Below are 21,468 nucleotides of genomic sequence, written 5' to 3'. Positions count from 1 at the left end.
CACTGCCGACCTAATCCCTCTTGGTGGAAGAACCATATCGGAGAGGTGAAACTCTACTCGTAAGTTTGCGGTCCTTTCTCCGAAGTTTACAATCTCGTTTCTAATCCGCAAAACCTTACCCTTTTTTTTTAGCTATGGCCTGGGAGCCTTCAGAGATTGAAAACCTTGAAGACTGGATCCATGGTATCCTGGACGTTTCTACCCCCGAGACTTTTACATGGAAAATTCTATCGGAAGACAGGAAAATAGATTTCGAGTAACCATGGTAAGATTAACACTTTTCCTAATCCTTTCACTACTACTTTAAACTTAAACATTCTCAAGGTGCATTCATCATTTCAGATCTGCTAAAGTCAACTCCTCCTGTTCTGCTTGCTGAAGCCTTCAACGACTCTACGACGACCCTCCAGATGGTTGACCAGATCCAGGAGCGTAAGCACGACCGGAAGAACTCGTCGTCAAGCCACCGTACAGGCTTAAACAGACCAGAAGAAGACAATATAAAGGCCCGAAAGGAGCCCCTCAAATCCTTCAACCATACTCCAAAAAACCTTCCGATAATGCTGATAATTCGCTGGTCGTGGACCTTAACGGTCTAAAAGATAATGAAGATGTGCAACCTCTCTCTAGAAACCTCACTGGGACTGGTGTCCCTGATGCTGCCACCGGGAGTGAGCCCTTGCTGTGGGCGAAGATGGAGATCTCTGATCGTGGAACTTCGCGACTCAAGCATCCTTTGCCTGGGTAGGATCCAGGGGCGCCAATCTACATATGCCAGCTTCCACCTCTTCTGCCTCACTAACTCCTCACACTCCACTGGTATCTACTCTCGCCGTCGCTGACCCCCAAGAAGAAGGACCTTCTGACCGGGAACACTGGTTTTCGCCGCACCGGGAGGGTCTGGTGAATGAATACCCTGCTCTGGCTAATGAGCTGAATGAATTCAGGCAGGTTAGCTTCCAAGTCCCTACCGAATGCCACCTCTTATCCGAACCTATGGGCGTAGTAAATTATATGAAATACGTGGCTCTAGAGAGGGACCGGATGAAGATACGGGAGGTCTCGACGAAGTGTATGATAAATGTTGGAAACCATGCTGCAACCCGGGTAATATATTTTTCCTTTCGAACTCCTTTTTATCTCTTGCTCGATCAAAATCTAACTTTAGTTTTGTTAACCGACACATGCCAACTTTCTCTGCAATAAGGGCTTACGGGGAATGATTAGGGAAAAGGCTTCCCTCGTCCAAGAGAGGGATTCGGTTGTGGTGCGGATGCTGTCGATCGAGGAGAAATTGGCTCGGGTAACAGACTTGGAAGCCAAACTTGGCCTATCTGAAGCTGCAAATGAGGCCTTCCGCCAACAAACCACTATCCTGCAAAACAGTGCAGACGACTGGAGGAAAAATGGGGTATGGCCAATTCCACCATAGCGGAGATGACGAATCGGGTGTCTGGTCTCAAAGTGGATACGCACTCCCTAGAGGAACTCATAATGGCAAAGAACATCGAGCTCGCTACCGTCCGTCGAGAAACTGAGGTTATTAGGAGCCAAATGTCCGTGGTTACAGGACAGAATCTGAAGTATCGGGATGCCAACTTAGAGCTCTCAGGATCCATGGCAGCTCTTCGGAGTGAAAATGCCAAGATTTTTCTCGCCACTGAGATGATTGAGGCCAAATATCAATCTACCATTGACAACTATAATCTTGCCTTGATCTGGAGCACCTATCAGATAAGGAGGGAATTGTAATGACCCTTCCGGTCGTTATGAAAAATGTAGGGTCACCCCACCAAATGGAAGCTTCCCAAGGGTAGAAGGAGTCAGTAAGAACTCGATTTTGTAAACTTAAGAGTTGAAATTTGACTTGCTTGTGATTGTTGTTTTATTGTATTGAGTCCGTCGGGGGATGATGTAGGAAATTAGAACTCCGTTGGGAATTTCGAGGCCATAGGTGGATTCGTATGGTGTTTTTATGTCTGTGATCATGCTTTATTTGTGTTTTGTTGAGGCCTCGGATGAAATGTGGAATGAAAGGGGGGGAAAACTAGACAAAAAGTTGAGCTCACTGCCCAAAAGGCACCACTGTGGCGGTACCACTGTAGCGGTGGGAGCGGCCAGCCATTTCTCTTGGGGCCGATATGGTGGTCTATGGACTGCTACGGCGATACCGCTATAGCGAGGTATTGGCCGCTATAGCGGTGAGCGGATTCTTGTTGGGTCCACTTTGGCGGTCACTTGGCCGCCATAGTGGTCGGAACCGCTGCAGCGGTGAAAGGACCGCCGCAACGGTGAAAGGACCGCCGCAGCGGTCGACGGGGGGACAGAACCCGTGTTTTAATGACTTAGTCTGATATTTTTATTCATAATACCCCAACACAGTTCTCCACAAGCACCTACGGTGAATTTGCAAGCTAGGGCAAGAAAACTCTTGAGAGGTAAATTTCATTTATTCAACCATTCCGTATCATCTTCATGATTATCATCACTCTTGTGGGTCTTCAATGGTGGAATTGTAATAGAAACCCTAGAAATTGTTAAATCTTCTAAACTTGATGGGTTATAGTTATTATCACTTATTTATCATCTAAATGCTTGGGTTAATTTCTTTTAATCATGAATTGAATCCTTAGAGCCATAAATTAGGGGAATTGAGACCTAGGGTTCTATAAAAATGGTATCTTGACCATGAAAACTGCTTGTAGTGGGAATGTGGTTATAATATCGGTATAATTTGATGCTTAATGATTTACTAAGGCCCGTGTTAGGTTGTTTTACACATAGAAAATCATCTACCCCTTGGAATGGGGTAAAAGGGAAGGGTGTTCTTGAATTGGTACTTGTGATTTGAGTAATTGTGACTCATTGAGCCTTTTATTTCTAGACTTTGAGCGTTCTGAGGCTTTAAGGAAAGGAAAAGTTGTAGCGGAGTGACTTGCGCTGTTCCAAGCTCTACGTTTCGGGTAGGTTACGGTTTACTTGAATTAGACTTTGGTTAGTTGATTGTATGTAATGTAAATTCTTTAGGAAAAAGCATGTATAGTTTTCATACATGATATTGTGTGATTGGATTCCTATGTGAATGTGATTGAGTGATTGTATATGCTTCGTGCCACTATTCCTGTGTGTTAAATCTGCAGTTGATGTGTTTGTAATGAGAAGCTAATATAATATTCTCGGTGATATTGTGATATGAAATTATGATTTAAGCATTGATAATGAGAAAGTAAGAAACATTGTGCTGTTAAGAGGTATGGAAAGGCATACATGTGACCTAGATTATGGGCTCGTGGTCCGAGGTTAGTTCAAAAAACGAGAGGTACATTGATATGGCCCGCGTCCGAGGTTCGTTCCGGAGCAGAGGTTTATGCTCGGGTCTGAAGAGTGAATCCGGAACGAGCGGTACATGGACACCATGGGTCCCCTGCACGTCATGACTACTGAGCTATGACATCAGTTAACATGTATGTACAACGATGTAGCTATTGCGATAGACCTATTTCCATTGTGGCTTCCATTGATTGTGATTCTTGATATTTTGGTGACTTGATTGTGATTATCCTTGGTTGACTTGCTGTGGTTCTTGATATTCGTGTTTGTTGGCTAGCTTGTTTATTCTATTGATTTTATGAGATATGCATGATACTAATCTTAGTCGGCTTATGATATCTACCGGTACATAGTGTTTGTATTGATACTACCTTGCTGCATTCTTTTGAGTGCAGATTGTGATACAGAGACTGCTACCCGCACTCACATCTAACGTTGAGGACATTTGCTGAAGGATTTAGGGTAAGCTCCTATCCATGCCAGCCCGCTCGAAGATCCTCTTCTTATGATGTCTTTTCTTATTCCGGACTTTATGGATATTTATTAGGCAAATTTCTTTCTTTAGACATGTTTTAGATTAGAGTCTTGGAACGATGACTTTTGGATTTTGGGAATTTTGTAATAGTTAGAACTTCCGCACTTATTTCAGTATTTTATGGCATGACTTATTTTGGTTATTTGATGCTTGTATGAGTAATAACTGATTAACTTGGTTAATATAAAATCTGACTTGAATGAATAGATGACTTGTGTGTTGGTTCGCCCAGCAGGAGTTAGTGTGGGTGCTAGTCATAGCGGGTTGGGTCGTGACCAGAAACCCTCGAAGCAGTCAGAGATGAGATTGTCTGCGACATTGGAGCCGAGATTGAAAAAGCCCTTCTATTGGAACAGAGGTCAGTGAAGTCCCCAGAAGAAGGGCACTATGACGAGGGAGATAGATATGATGCCTCGGTTGATGAAGAGGAAATCAAAGAAGAAACACCGGCAGTGGGCCAAGTTCTTCCCTCGAAGGTGAATCTCGACCCTTCTGCTGCTGCTCCGGACTCATCTGGATCTCCTCAGCTTACAAAATTGTATTGTGGCACTTCGTTTGGTTTTTATGATAAGAGATAACAATTTCGGGATTATTTTATTATGTATTTCGTTAAACAATTTATTTTAACATTAGCAATTCCGATTATTATATCATACACCATACTGAATGATGAGATAATATTCCCGAGATTACTAATTTCGTGATAAAACATCAAATGACAAAGATGTCCTTCTCGCAATTCTTGTCCTTTTAAAAAGAGTCAAGATTAAACTTGAAATAAAAAAATTATCCCGTTTTATCTAATGCAAAATCAAACACATATTTTATATTATGCTCCATATATCCTATTTTTACTCTAACAAACCAAACATTTATAAATAAAAATATGTTCATCAAGATAATTTGCGATGATTCAATAACCGCCCGTTTCAGCTTTACTTAAATGTAACATGTGGACCTACTTAGCCCAAGTCCAGTCCTTTGATAGCCAAGAATACTGTAGTATTTCTTTTCTGTTTGCTTTTGAAATATTTCTGTCTGCAGGTGGTCGTGAATTCTCACAAATAAATCACTTTTACTCCTCTAGTTAACACAAATTTCAGTATTAGCATGTGAGGTGGGACAATACAAAATGTGCTCAAGGAATTAAGGGGTACATAAGTCTGAGAGTGATGTCGGATTTGGCATATTGGTGACATAATTCTAATATATATAGTAACACTCATCGTGTAGTGATTGCAGAAATAAACAAACACCCAATTTCACCATCATTTTAGTTCAATCATTAGCCAGTATGCCATGATGCATAATACATGCACATTTCGAATCGATCAAGTTTAAAACTACGTACATGAAAATGGTCCCTGAATTTTAATGATTTATGGTCCATGTTATATCTTTGTTGTTCCTTTCAAACTTTACTTTTGTCATGTGAAAATCAAGTAAAGTTCTCCACCTAATGATGAAGTCATTTATCACTTCGAGCTAGTCGATTCTCATAGGTCATGGACAAAAATTCAATGTCAGTTTTAGTGATTTACTCTTCAAATGAACCTGTAAATACATGCAGTTGTACTTTTCTTTTCGTGATTGGGGAAAATGATTATATTTAGTTTCTACAAAGCATTCTGTCATTAGTATGAAATTGAACTTAAAAACGTATGGAAGAAATTAAACTCGCTTATATCATTATTGTAAACGACACCTTACGTGAAAACCAAGCATCCAATTAAGTCACTTATTAGGTAATTATATGTAAATTTCTTGACAAGTATTATTAATAATTGTATTTTCAGTGTACATAAAGTCTAAGAGTTATTACCAGTTACATATCTCAAATTTTAAGTTTATCAAAGTAAGGTACGTAGATGTTACACTTTAGACTATTAAGTGTTAGAGCTTGTTTGGATGAGCTTATGCCTATAAGCTGTTTGCAGCTTATAAGTTAAAAAAAATAAGTTGGGTAGTCTAACTTATTTTTTTTTGGCTTATAAGTTGTTTTCAGCTTATAAGCTGCTTTAAATAAGTTAAGTCAAATGAGCCCAATTATTTTTTTGAGCTTATTTTAAGCACAAAATGACTTTAAGCTGACCAGCCAAACACTCAAAAAAGCTGAAAACAGCTTATAAACAACTTATAAGCAACTTATAAGCCCATCCAAACGGGCTCTTAGACGGTTAGTCAACACAAATTCGATATTCTTCTAACTATTCACTGTTACATACTTGAGTTCAATATTCTAATTTCAGATGATCGAGTCAAAGTATAATCTTGATGGATTTAAATATCAATCATTATTGGATTCTAATAATATGATTTCTATAATTAATTCTATATATTGAGTTTCACAAATATAGACAATTGTGACACACTTGAACTTGATCAGTGACTAATGTCTTTTTTCTTCTTTTTTTTTTTTTTTGGTTAAAAGAGAAAAACAGAAAGGTTGTTTAAAGCCTTAAAAAGTGGAGGGAAAGACTTGATCATTGATTAATGCAAATCCTTTGGTAGAAGATACTATTTTACTTCACCAAAAAGAAGATACTATTTAATTTATTTGTTTTTAATTTCTGTTACGAAAAGAAAAAAGGAGACGAAAAGAAGGACAAGGAGAATCACTCATATATATTTTGCAAAATGAATTGAAGAGGCAAAAAAGGAGATCCAATATTGGAATATCCCTCGCATTTTCATATTGGCAGCATAGAGGAAAAAATAAAGATACATGTTTTGAAAAGTTAAGTCAAGTTGAGTCCACGTTCCACACACCACTGGCGCCTAAAGTAAAAGCTCATTTGAGCATCCAGCAGACCCACAGGTTCCAACAAATTGTCAAATTCTCTTCAGCCTTTTTTTCTTTTTACAGTAGTATATTTACCTCAACTTCAGGCACAGAAAGGGGAAAAGAAAAGAAAATGCATCTTGAAAGCAAATGCAACAGCAATTCTGTTGGTGAGTTTGTGTCATGACTTATGATCAAACTAAATCGAGTAGTCCTATCTGGTAAAGTAATAAGGGAGTACCCCCTCTTTTGCCCTTCTTTCACCTATCCAATAAAAGCAACTACACTACACTTTGTCACTCTACTGCCCCACACGCATACACTAATCACTAAAACGCTCCTACTACTTGTTAACTCTCACACTATAATACCGTTACTTATTTTTGCTTGTTAACTGAAAAGGCCTTTTTATTACAAGAAATTTAAAATTCAAACTTGACACCTTTAATTAAGGGGTAAATAAGATATATTAGCTATCCTACCTTCCTCATATGAGAATAGTTAATTCCCCCATTAAGGGGTCATTTGGTACTCCTTTTATTTTAATTTATGTGACACAATTTTCTTTTTGGTCTGTCTAAAAAAAAATGTCACCTTCCTATATTTAGAAACAATTTAACTTTATGAAATGGTTTACAACCACACATTTATATAAGACTTGTTTTAGACCATACATTTCAAAAGTATTCATTTATTTCTTAAACTCCGTGTCAAGTCAAATGGTGCTACAAAAATTGGGACGAAGGGAGTATTTGGTTTGGAGGTGAGTTATGCAAGTATTAAATCCTGCGTAAGTAATACCACGTTTGGTAGCTGATTAGGAGATAAATTAGTTGTGTATAAAATTAATATACGGTGTTTGATTTGCAATTTCCGCATAACTAATATATGTATAAATTATGAGGGAATCTATGTTTTATTTTAGGTAAAAGTGGAATAACTAAACCCTGCATAACTAATCACTGCAGAAAATAAATACATAGATTTTCTCATGAAAACTAATATCCGCATAACTCTAATCAACTACCAAACGACCCCTAAATATAAAATTTATCTCCAAATTAATTAATACTCATAACCAAACGCGAAATAAAATAATCTGACATTTTATCCCAAAATTGTTATCCATTACCATCAACCAAAAGAACCCCTAATTACTTCTTACTAGGACTAGTAATACTATTTACACACTGGCAACAACAATTTTGGCTACCATTACTATTCTTTACCCATGTAACTCTCCACCTTCCTTTCTCCCCTATCCAATGTGCTTTACTACACCTTTCTCTTTGGCAACATACCCCCACCCCAAGCCCCATCCACCCCCACCCCTTGGTTAGGTCGGTGCACCCATTTCTCTCCCTCCATTCACTACTCCATCTGTCCAGTTTATATGACCCTCTACTTTTTTTAGTCAGTCCCACTTGGTAATCCGGTGCACCCTTTTTGTTTTTCCTCTCTCTTTATTGTTCATTATGTCCTAATTTACATGACATTTGTTTATTTTTTCTCAATTCAAAAAAAAAAAATATCTTTTTATATTTAGTAACAATTCAATTTTAAATTTATCTTTTTTACCTTTAATAAAATTATTTCTAACCACATAAATTTTTATTTTTTAAATCACAAATTTTAATTTTTTTTCTTTATTTCTTAAATTTGATGACCGTCAAACATTTTCTTATAGAATGGGACAGAGGAAGTACTGGTTCTTTACCCATGTAACTCTCCACTTCTCTCTCCCCTATCCAATGTGCTTTTACTACTTTTGCTTGGGCAACACACCCCACCCCTTGGTTAGCCGATGCATCCCTTTTCTCACTCTCTCTCTGCTAAACTAGAAACAGACGACAAATCTCCGAGCTGGCAAAGATTCCATCTTTAATTGTCCCTCCACCCCCTTACCACTGATGGGGTGCTTCTTGCTCTTCCCCATCCATTCCTCTAATAATAATTCTATCACTCTCTAATTCCCCCACACAAACCTAAAAATTCTACAAAACTCCTCATTCTACCACTCCCCACCATCCCTTTCTTTATTTCATTTTCACACAAATCTCACAGCCCCCCCCCCCCCCCGCCCCTTAATTTAATTTATTGAAAACACCCAACAATCATTCTCCAACAAGTATCTTTCTTTATTTGTTTTTTTTTCTTCAGTTAATTTAAATTAATAATGGGTTGCACCACCTCCAAGATTGATGATCTACCGGCGGTGACTCTTTGCCGTGACCGTTGCACCTTTCTTGATGAAGCTATTCATTACCGTTACGCTTTAGCTGAAGCCCATTTAGCTTATCTTCACTCACTCAAAAACATTGGCCTCTCTTTACATAATTTTTTCCAACAAAACACTCATCTTTCTAACTCTAATTCTACCCCTCATTCACCTAAAAATGACCCCCCTAGACATCCTGTTAATGTTGTCATTGATGAGAATAATGTTTCTCACTCTAGTTCTAGTTCACATCTTCATTTTCATTCTGATTCTGACGATGATGACGTGTCCACTTCTGAATCTTTACATCATATTCCTAACCAACATTCCGACTTTCCTAACACACTTCATCATCATCAGTATGGTCCGTTTGTTTATGGGGATCAAGAAATGCTTGGTTTAGATGGCTTTATGCATCTGAATTTTATGAGGAACCAAACAATGCCTTCAGTTACTTATGAACAACTACCAATGAGTACTGAGACTGTTCATATGAGTGAACCTGTACGCTCTACTTCTTATTTTCCTTATGCTAATAACCCGAACCTGAATCCAAACCCGAACTCTTATGACAACTACTCGGGTTATCCGAATTATGGTGGGGCTGTGGTGGGGCCCACATTGGTGGCTTCGAGTTCCAAACAACCACCGCCACCACCGTCACCACCGAGGAGTTCACCGTGGGAATTCTTGAACGTTTTTGAGAGTTATCCTGTGTTATATACGCCAAGTAGTAGAAGTAAAGACTCAAGAGAGGTGAGAGAAGAGGAAGGTATACCTGATTTGGAAAATGATGAGGATTTTGAACATCATGATGTTGTTGTTAAGGGAGTTCGTGAGGATGAAAAAAGGTTTGTGGACGAGGTTGTTAAGGCAGTTGAGGTGAATGAGAATGAGAAGGGTGTTGATTCAGAGTCGATACAACACCAGTCGAGGCCGAGTTCATCGAACGAGGATGAGGATGATCCGGTTGAGTATGAAGTGCACATGGTGGATAAGAAAGTGGTTAATGAGGAGGAGAGCCGGGGAAATGTAGCTAGTTTTAAGAGTGATTCGGATGTTGTGAAGGAGATTCAGGTTCAATTTGAGAGAGCTTCGGAGTCGGGGAGTGAGGTTGCTAAGATGCTCGAGGTTGGAAAACTTCCTCACAACCGTAAGCACGCCACATATCAAGGTATGTGGTCAGAGGCGGAGCCACGATTATTAGTTTATGGGTTCTGAATTATAACTTTTTTGCTTATTGGGTTCTGGATAGGTTATTTGTACATATTAAATAAAATTTTCAACAGAAATACAGGGACTGAACCAGAGTTACCCGATGTGGTTGTGATCAAGTTTGATTTTTGATGTCGTTTTCCTTGTAAAGATTTTGTCTTTATGTTTGTGAGCTTTGACAATGAGCTAGCGTCGTGTCTATTTAATTTCTTTTTATTAGTGCAAGTAGTACAATTGGTGTTGTTGATCTTTGAGGTTGTGCCTAATTGATCTTTTACTTTTCATTGGGATAGTTTCTTCCAAGATGTTGCACTCCATTGCCCCTTCCTCGTCTGTACTCGCGCTACCTTCTACATCAAATAATGCTGCGATTGAGGTTGCTGATTATGCCATTTTAGATGTAGAAGGAGATATTAGTTCAAGGCCTGGAAACATTTCTTCTACATTACAGAAGCTGTACCTCTGGGAGAAGAAACTGTTTGAGGAGGTTAAGGTATTATTTGATCTACTCACTCTTCTTTTCATTTTGCCCAATTGTCTATCATTTACAAACTTTGAATGAGTCGTTTAGTTTTGTAGGATGGCAGTTACCGGTCTTGTTTGCCTGCTCTATATGTACGTTAAATGATGTGAGGAATTAAGATTGTTTCTTCCTTTGTCTAGTACGTAGTAATAAGAAAAGGAACCATTTGGTGCTTGATACATTTAGAACTTTTATAGACAATCCATGTTTCTCTGCGCTAATAGAAAAATTCTAATGCTGCACATGTGTACTATTTAATCTTGTAATGTTGCTTCGCTAATGTAGAGTAGATAATTTTCTTTGCTTGAATGCTTTCATATCAGTTTAACGGATGTATGTCTTCTGAATTACAGTTGGTTGATCATCATATCTTCTTTTATGGCATGTGTTACTTGCATTTGTCCTAAGAAAAGGTGTAACCTAATAGGCACTGCCTATGTCCCCTCAGTTTGTCATAGAGCTCCTTTCTTTGTCAATCTCTGTAGGTTTCTAAGAGTCTCTTTGTACTGGTTTCTTGGTGTTCAATCTGCTGCTGTTGTTGTTTGTACTAGTTTCTAGGTGTTCAATCTGATTAGAATTTTGACTTCTCTTTCTCCTTTCTTCTCCCAATTTATTAGCTGCAATTATTCCTGTGACTTGTATTCTGTTTGACTAGCAATTAGCGTCAGCTGTGCAATTTGCATGATAATGATGTATTTACTTTGCTTGGTGGTTATTATGTGATTGTGGTTGTGGTTTTCAGGTGGAGGAGAAGATAAGGGTGCTTCAAGAAAGGAAAAGTCGAAAGCTGAAGCAATTAGATGAAAGGGGTGCCGACTCTCACAAGGTTGACATGACCAGAAAATTGGTTTTAAGTCTCTCCTCAAAGATTAGAATTGCAATTCAGGTAGTTGATAAGATTTCTGAGAAGATAAACAAGTTGAGGGATGAAGAGTTGTGGCCACAACTGAATGAACTCATTCAGGGGTATGTGCATTTTTTGGACCTTATTGAATGGACAAATAGCTATTGGCATATAAAAATTCTTGCTGAGATTGTGAAGAACTTTCTGCATGGTTTTGCTATTATTAGTTTCCTTTATACATGGAAGTGAAAAGGGTCAACTTTGTTACATTTTGATTTCGAGTTTTTAACTCTACAAGCTTATCTCTAACAGCTTCTTCTTATGCGTCTGTCTAATCCACCATCTAAAATAATCTACTTACCTGAATAATTAAAAAAAGTTATGGTCGAAAATATTGTTTGGTTTTCTTTATCCTTGGGGCAATAAAAAGAACAAAGCATATGAAGAATTTCTGCGTATAATACTTTTGTATTCAGTTAGCCATCACAGTTACTGCTAAAATAGTTAGGATGTAGACTACCATTAAATTGAGCTGCAATTTTAGGCTCTATGGAAATACTTGATTTCCATCTTGGGTCAGTGAACATGTTCATGAAACTTCATAATATAATTTTTACAAGCCGAGTGCATAAATGCTGCAGCAGTTGATATCTTTTCTTGTTCTAGTATCAGTCTAATCACTGCCAAGTTTTCTCGATGACTTTTTGTCTCTTCACTGATTATACATTTATCTATTATTTCCAACTCTTAAGTGTCTCTTGTGTGGTTCTTGTGTGTAGGTTAAGTAGAATGTGGAAATCGATGCTTGATTGCCATCGCCACCAATGCGTAGCCATTGGAGCTGCAAAACGATTAGATGACATTGCATCGCACAAACACTTCTGTGATGCTAATCTTGAAGCCACTCTGCAACTTGAGCATGAGCTTTTGAACTGGACTTTGAGTTTCTCTTGTTGGGTGAGCGCACAAAAAGGCTATGTGAGAGCATTGAACAATTGGCTTATGAAATGTCTTCTATATGTGCCTGAAGAAACAGACGATGGAATAGCTCCCTTTTCTCCTGGTAGGATTGGCGCTCCCCCTATTTTTGTCATTTGTAATCATTGGTCACAAGCATTTGAAAGGGTTTCTGAGAAAGAGGTGGTTGATTGTATGCGAGATTTTGCTACAAATGTGCTTCAGCTCTGGGAGCGAGATAAGCTGGAATTGCGCCAAAAGATGATGGTGAATAAGGATATGGAGCGACAAGTGAAGAACCTTGAGAGGGAAGACCAGAAGATACAAAAGGGGATTCATGCACTAGACAAAAGAATAGTTCTGGTCTCTGGTGAGGAAAATAGTCTCTCATTAAATAGGCATGTTTACCAGAGCGAGACTAGCAAAAATAGTAGTTTTCAGGTTGGTCTACAGCGTATATTTGAGGCCATAGAAAGGTTCACTGCTAACTCCTTGAAGGTATACGAGGAGCTTTTGCAATGTATTGAGGAGGATAGATTTGCTCGAGAGCCTGAGGCAGTGTCATAGCATTGCTTGCCCTTTCCGGCACCCGGATATGCTTATTCTCTAATTAGAAATTATAGAGATTCCAGGTTGGGAGACAAAGGGAAATGAAGCCTCGTCGGACTTGCTACTCTTGCTGTAGCATTGTTACAGCTTGATCAGTTTCATCCTCCTTTGCAGAAAACAGATGTAATAAACTAAGCTGACAGCAATATGCCTTTTGAGTTGTTGCAACGGGAACTTTTTGCAATGCTCAGATCAGATATTCTTGAACCTTCAGTTTTAGCAGTCTCCTTGGATTTGTTCCAACAATAATATACTTACCAGGCAGGAAATGTTTAAAGATGAAAACTGTCTTGTTGGAACTATTGTTGATGAACATCTGAAAATTGTTGCTGGAGATAATCAGATGGACTTGACTTGAAGTCTAGGATCACCAAGCTGGGGTGTCGGAAAGGAGGGGGGGAGTGATTGGTTCGGGTTGTTATTGGCAAGAGGGAGGTGCGTGATGCCGGGACGCCAAGCTGGAATGTCGGGAGAATAGAGGTATTGGAGTCATTCTTTCGAGACCAATGACACTTCATTTTTGTAAGAGGTGTTCTGCGTCTGAGGCTGTTTGGTGATGTAAGTCATGAAACTGCAGTTGCCTGACATTAAGCATGGCATGAGACTAGAGATATTACATTAGTTGTATTTTGGTTGTTGAATAGGGACGTGTTTCTTAAGAATCCGGCGCCAAAATGGCTTTCTAGCTTAAAGACAAAAATGGCATGTTCTTTTTTTTTTCTATACCAAAATGGGTTTTTTGTTGGGCAACCAACGAAATGTTAAATAACATTAACGTCTCTGTCATTTTGTTAAAAAAATAATAATATTAAAATACCATTTCGTTGGGCTACCAGCGAAATGTTTTTTTTTTTTTTTTTTAATATTTCGCATTTCCTTACAATCCCAACGAAATGCAATTAAATATTCTTCTTATTATTTGTTAGCATTTCGTTTGGTGTCTAGCGAAATGTGGTTTTAATTTTTAGCATTTCTCGACTAAACCAGCAAAATGTGCTTTTTTATTTTATTTTAAGTTCGTTTATATTGCGACTCCCGTGACTTAAAGAAAATAAATTTGCAGATTCAAATTTAAGACGAGCATTGATTGGTCACATCAAAATACTGCCTATCTGTACCCATATTATATCCTTCATCTTTCAATTTTCTTTAATCATTTCATATCTTTCAGGATTGTAATGTTCGACACCCTTCACATCCAGATCTGAGGGAAGAGGTCGAGATGAGGTGCTAGTCTGAGGAACGTCGAAAAGGAGGTTCGCCAAACCCTCCTGCCTCCAAGGTTGTTTGGAATTGCTAAATGCGGCAAAACCTTATGATGTTGCTGGTGGAGTAACCATATTAGATGAGTTATATGGAGCCTCGGACAGAATCATAGATGAGCCACATATATCCATGGTCGGATTATATAGTGGGAGCTCTGTATATCCATAGATGAGTGATATGGAGCTTCTGGAGCAGTCATAGATGGGCCGAAAAAATCCATCGATGGATAATATGGACTGGGTAAATTCACGTTGATGATCTAGAGCCACACCCATCCACGAATTTACCTAGTCCATATTATCCATCGATCCGGCCCATCTATTACTGCTCCATATCACTCATCTATGGATATACACAGCTCCCACTATATAATCCGACCATGGATATATGTGGCCCATCTATGATTCCGTCCGAGGCTCTATATAACTCGTCTAATATGGTTACTCCACCAGCAATATCATAAGGTTTTGCCGCATTTAGTAATTCCCGACAACCTTGGAGGCAAGAGGGTTTGGCGAACCTCCTTTTCGACGTTCCTCAGACTAGCACCTCATCTCGGCCTCTTCACTTAGATCTGGATGTGAAGGGTGTCGAACATTACCATCCTGAAAGATATGAAATGGTCAAAGAAAATTGAAAGATGAAGGATATAATATGGGTCCAGATAGGCAATATTTATTGATCGAAAAAAGTAAAATAGTTCACAAAATTGAGTCACGAACTACAAAAAAATTATTTTGATGTGACCAATCAATGCTCGTCTTAAATTTGAATCTGCAACTTTATTTTCTTTAAGTCACGGGAGTCGCAATATAAACGAAATTGAAAAAAAAAGAAGCACGTTTTGCTGGTTTAGTAGTGAAAGGCTAAAAATTAAAAAAAACCACATTTCGCTGGACACCAAACGAAATGCTAAAAAATAATAAGAAAAAATTTTAAAACTTTTCGCTGGTAGCCCAACGAAATGGTATTTTGATTTTTTTTTTTAACAAAATGACGGAGACGTTAATATTATTTAACATTTCGTTGGTTGTTCAATGAAAAACCCAATTGGGTATAGAAAAAAAAAGGACATGCAACTTTCGTCTTTAGGCTATAAAAATGTGCCATTTTGGCGCCGGACTCTGTTTCTTAAGATTCAATCAATAATATGTATCTAAAATTAGATATGTAGACGAGGAAGTAGTTGAACAGTTAGTGTTTTGACGATAACAAGGTGAATTCCATCGGATATTTGTCTATGGCTAGTTTGGTCCAGGAGGAAGGATTATGCACCCTTTTGCCTCTTTACCATTTTTTATAAAATCGATGTAAGAATCATCAAAGGCCAAAATTGTGTCCTCAAACAAACTGTTAAAACATCAATCAACTTACAAGAAAATAATTAGAGATACTTCTTGGTTCTTTACTTCTTATGACCAAATTCAAGACTCTAGTTCTCCTTATCTATGATTCCATTTTATACACAGCACGGTTATGTTTGCTGTATCATACAACTTGTATGATTTGTTAAAAGACAATGAAAATTAGTAAATCAATGCAAAGGCCTGTTTCTTTAATAAAATGATAGCATAGTTGTCAAATTATTATTTTCTCCGTGGAATGATAATCCATTGAAATTAAGACTGGGAATGACCTTCTTATCCGGAAGCTTTTCTGATGGGAACTTTCAAGAGTTTGTGTGCATAATTCTTGATATATTGAGCTTTTTTCCCCAGATGAATATTTTGAAGACTGATATAAAAGAGAGGAAAGATGAAATTTGTTGACAGACGTGATTTTATTGCACAACTGCTTATTTCATATAAGCTGATATGGGCATTCTTTTTTAAAGCTGTTGTAAAAAACTTGAAATGATAGTGGTTGAATCATGAACATGATGGTAAAAGACACAATACAAAATATTGCCCGAATATAATTTGATCCAAGCCAGACTCATTACTCGATTAAGTATGAGATTTTCATTTTGTTCCCCTTTTATACATATACTAGTAAGCTAAGTTTTCAACATATACACAACAAAAATGTCAAGTGAATAAAAGAATTGTACAAAGGGGGTCAATCAATGACCAATAAAAACCAATCTCTACCTAGCAGCTTAAGGACAAGTTAAGATTATATATGTTGCTGTGATGGCAAAACCGAAGATCTACACATTATATTGGACAATTTTTCTTCCCCCTCCGCAGCCATTGTTCTATGCAACCTGCGTGATATTCATGTCCACATTCAAGTGTACCAATTGTCTCATAATTTACATATTCACATAGACAGATGACACATATTTCTTCTATACCTGAATTAACGCCAACCTTAGAAGAATAAGCTCGTCTTTTCATCAAATTTTCTACAGTAATATCCTCCTCGTTGCCTTTAAATGGCTGTAGGTCAGTTGTGACATAGGCATGATCAATGAATTTACTTGTTGGCTGAAAGTTATAATAGAGATCCCACAAGTATGGATATGTATGACCAGTATTTGGAGAAAAAGAGTTGTTATGTGGATTATCAGTACTGTTTCTTGGAAATAAGAAACCATCTGGAATTTGGGAGGAATTTCTGTAGTGATTTGGCGGACCTTGACGATGATTGTGGGCTTGTGAAATATGACGATTTTGCATATTTGTAGGAAACGAGAGAAATAGATTTTTGGTCCTTTACAATTTTTTTTTTAGTTTTATGACTTTTTTACAAGAAATCTTCATTTTTTTACACATAAAAGATTTGAAAAAAACACATAAGAGATCTGAAAAAGACATTTTCGTCTATTCAAATTGTAAGAGACTAAGAGATCTTATTTCCTCGTAGGAAACAAAGCATCATCATCTGTGACAAAGACACCATCAATGTATTCACTTGTTGGCTGATAATAATACCCATTAATGTTATTCTGCCCACAAGTATGGATATTCATGACTATATGTATTATGAGCAAGGGCAATAAAAGCAGAATTTGTGTGGAGCAAAATGATCATCGCCAATATTTCTTGAAACACAGTAATTTGCCGGAGGTGGATAGTAGCCAAGATGATTATGGGCTAGTTACCAAGAGTGTCGACTTTGCAAATTCGTACTCATGATAACACAAAACAGAGAACAAACTAAATTTTGGTTCTTTTCAGCGATACACAAGAAACAAGATGCTTGTTCCAACACAAACAGAGAAAAAAATTGGGCGTTTTGCCAAAAACAAGAAAGCAACTCCCCCAAGAACATAGGTTAAGTGACTTAACTTTTCTAGAGCAACAAAGATGATACTATTCAGCAGCATGAGTAATACATATATATAGAGATAAATACTTGAGGGCTAAGCAACTATAACGGTCAGAAATAGGACATGGTTCGCGTAATCTTTCCTTTAGTTCCTCAGACTAGGATTAATGTTTCTTAGGTTTGTTTTTTGGTCTTATAATCTTTTGCCATAGTCCTACTACAAATAGGTTTCCTTCCTAATGAATTTGTTAGCGGAAGCGTAAAAGAAAGAACACAAGATTTAACATGATTCAGATCAAAATGATCCTACGTTCACCAGAGAACAATTGCCTTTATATTATTAACAAAGAAGGGGAGATTTTCCAATAACACCTAAGAGAATTGCTCTCTCAACTCTCTACTCACTACAATGTATTATATGATTTTTGGGATGATGAACAAAGAAGAATTGCCTCTTCTTTATAGGCAAACAATGACTTGGGCTCCAATTGTGCTACATGGGCATTTCAATTCTCCTCCACATCTTAGCATCCTTTGGCTCCAAGTAATTGAGCATTCTTTGGCTCCAAGTAATTGAGCATTCTTTGGCTCCAAGCAATAGAAAATCATCCAACTAAAATTGGCACATGAGTTTTTCTATCACATAACAAAAACCAACTCTTTCAATCTCCACCTTAGTTTGCGTCACGAGCATGCATATGAACAACTCCTGCCAAAACTTCTAAGTTTACTGGGCAACCCCGTTGTAAGAAACAAGAAGGATGAAATCTTTGTTGAATATACCTCCTCCACCTAACAACTGTTCTCTCGGAGTTGCATCAGTTGATGCGTACTACCGCTAAGTCCTTATAGTGTGCAAACTTCGCGAACGGGACTATCTTGGTCAACATGTCTGCAACATTATCTTCTATGATAACCTTCACGACGTTGATAGTTCACTCTTCAACAACATCTCGAATAAAATGAAATCCGACATTAATGTGTTTAGTGCGCTCATGAAATCTCTGATTTTTAATTAGATGAGTAACACTCTGACTATCATATCTAAGAGTTAATTCCTGCTGAACTAAACTCAATTCCGCCACCAAACCTTTCAAACAGATAGCTTATTTCACTGCCTCCGTTGTTGCCATGTATTCTGCTTTTATCGAAGACAAAGCGATAATCGACTCCAGAGTCGATTTCCAACTAATGGCGCTACCAACAAGAGTAAAGATGTATCCAGATGTGGACCTCCTTCTGTCAAGATCCCCTGCATGGTCAGAATCTACATAACCGAGAATTGAAATACCTCCACCACCTTTTCGAAAGGTCAGACCATCATCAGAAGCTTCCTTGAGATATCTTAATATCCACTTGACAGCTTCCCAATGCCTCTTTCCTGGGTTGGACATGTATCTGCTTACCACACTTACAGATTGAGCAATATCTGGACGTGTACATACCATAGTATACATAATGCTACTAACTACGTTGGCATAATAAACCTTTGACATATGCTCCACCTCATCCTCAGACAGAGGCATTTGTAACTCTAAAAGTTTAAAATGAGGAGCTAACAGTGTACTTACAGGTATGCACGGATGCATCTTGAATCTCTCGAGAACTCTTTCAATGTACCTCTTCTGAGAAAGATGTACAACACCGTCTTCTCTTGAAATCTTCATACCAAGGATTTTCTTTGTAGCTCTTAAATCCTTCATGTCAAATTCCTTACTCAACAGTTTTTTCAAAGCATTTACCTCTGTAATGTTGTTAGCAGCATCAAGCATATCATCAATAAACAACAGTAAATAAATTATTGAGTTACCAGACATCTTCTTGTGATACACGCTGCTATTAAATGCACTCCTTGAGAATTCATGTGTAGTCATGAATGCATCAAATCTCTTGTACCACTATCTAGAGGATTACTTCAAACCATACAAAGACTACTTCAGTTGGCATACATGATCTTCTTTTCCCTCAGCTTGGAAACTTTTAGGCTGATCCATATAGATTGTCTCTTCTAGATCACCATGTAAGAAAGCAGTTTTGACATCAAGGTGTTGAGGCTCCAAGTCAAATTGTGCAACCAATGCTACTAGCATGCAAATTGGGCCATGCTTCACGACTGGAGAGAAAATCCCATTATAGTCAATTCCCTCTTTTCGACTTAAACCCTATGCAACCAATCTCGCCTTGAACCTAGCATCTTCCAATTTAGGAATTGTCTTTTTTTTTTTGTAGACCTGTTTGCATCCAACTGTCCTCTTCCCCTTTTTCTTTTTCACTAAGACCCATGTCTGATTCTTGTGAAGGGACTCCATCTCTTCAGTCATGGTTAACCGCCACTGTGCAAAATCTTTGCAAGAAGTTGCTTTAACATATGAGGAAGGCTCCAGATCTTTAATCTTTTCTTCTGCAGCTACAAATGCATATGCAATCAGGTTTGTTTGATCTATAAGGCGTTTCGATCTTCGTATCTGCCTTTTCTCCCTTCCCTTCACAATTGTGTATGGTTCATTGACAATAAGTTTTTCAAGATCTACATCTTTTGACTCATCTTTAACCTGAGTCTCTTGATCCCTTTCCTTGGTAAGCTCCACCGGAAGCTCCACTTGCTCATTGTTCTAGTTTCCTGAAAACTCTACGGAAACTTTATGGGGATTAAGTTTAGAGGATTCATCAAAGGTGACATCTCTACTAACTATAAATTTGAGTAAAGACAAACACCAAAGTTTGTACCCTTTTACTCCATCCACATACCCTACGAATATCGGACTTGTGTAATAGTCCTCACGGCTCCTTCACGGCAGTGAACCCGAACTAAGCCAATGCCAACTATTGCACAAGTTGCATTATTTCCAATTACTATGATTTCTCCATTTTTCTCATAGCTGCTAAACCAGTCTCTTCGAAACGTCATATGCAGACTACAAGCAGAGTCTAACACCCATTTATTTTCATAACTTCCATTATTGCACGATGTTGTAAGTACATAATCATTATCAGAATCATGTACCTGTTCAACTGTGGATGCACTCGCCTTTTCCTTGGACTTTGACGTTGGGAAATCTCGTTCAAAGTGCCCTTTTTTGTCGCAGCCCTAACAATCTGCATTCTTCTTGTTCACACGAGACTTTGATTTGTGCTTTGATTTGCTGCTTCCCTGTTGGCTAGTCCGACCTCTCATAAAGAGCCCACTTGCCTGACCCTCTTTGTCTCCTTCAAAATGCCTCCTCACATCACTAGAGTTAAGTGCTTGCCGTACTTGTTCAAGGTTGATAAGATCCTTGTTATACATCACTGAATTCTCGATATCACGATATCCTGAAGTCAATGAAAATAGTAAAGTACATGTAAGCGTCTCTTCGTCCTTTTTAATCCCAACAATCTGTAAGTCCATGACAAGTTTATTGAATGCATCTAAGTGATCTTGTAACGAAGTACCTGACCCCATCTTAAATGTGTGAAGACGTTGTTGTAACAACATCCTTGATGTCACCAATCGGTCCTGGTAAAGCCCTTGGTGCTTGTCCCATAACTGCTTGGCCGTCTCTTTGGTACTTGTACTTACTTCAAAAAGTACGTTAGGTGCAAGGGACAATTGGATTACACTCAATGCATCCCCTTCAATCTTCTCCTTGTCGGAAGCCGATGTACCATCAGGATACTTTCCAACAATAACATGAATTGAACCTTCCCTCCGTAGTAACGCCATCATCTGGATCTTCCAGATATTGCAGTTGTTGCCCCCACTGAATCTATCGATTTCAAACTTCATGACACTCATCTTTGCTTATTCTTCCTCCAAGGATCTTCAAAGATCCCTAACGCTCTGATGCCAATTGTTAGCGAAAACGTAAGAAAGAACACAAGATTTAACGTGGTTCGGATCAAAATGATCCTACGTCCACCAGAGAACAGTTGCCTTTATATTATTAACAAATGAAGGGGAAATTTCCCAATTACACCTAAGAGAATTGCTCTCTCA

At 38.1% G+C, this 21,468-nt stretch overlaps 1 protein-coding gene across 1 annotated transcript; it reads left to right on the top strand.

Moving 5' to 3' along the window:
* Positions 1–8,393: 8,393 nt before the first annotated feature.
* Positions 8,394–15,553, top strand: LOC132606676 (protein ALTERED PHOSPHATE STARVATION RESPONSE 1-like). Its single transcript, XM_060320271.1, has 4 exons — positions 8,394–10,039; positions 10,374–10,573; positions 11,346–11,569; positions 12,227–15,553. Exons 1-4 carry the CDS (start codon positions 8,824–8,826, stop codon positions 12,969–12,971), a joined length of 2,385 nt encoding a protein of 794 aa, XP_060176254.1. The 5' UTR covers positions 8,394–8,823; the 3' UTR covers positions 12,972–15,553.
* Positions 15,554–21,468: the final 5,915 nt, after the last annotated feature.

Source organism: Lycium barbarum, chromosome 8 (genome assembly GCF_019175385.1).
Source record: "Lycium barbarum isolate Lr01 chromosome 8, ASM1917538v2, whole genome shotgun sequence".
NCBI classification, from domain to species: Eukaryota; Viridiplantae; Streptophyta; class Magnoliopsida; order Solanales; family Solanaceae; genus Lycium; species Lycium barbarum.
Note: the sequence above shows the minus strand (reverse complement) of the source record. Positions and strands in the feature narration are given on the sequence as shown.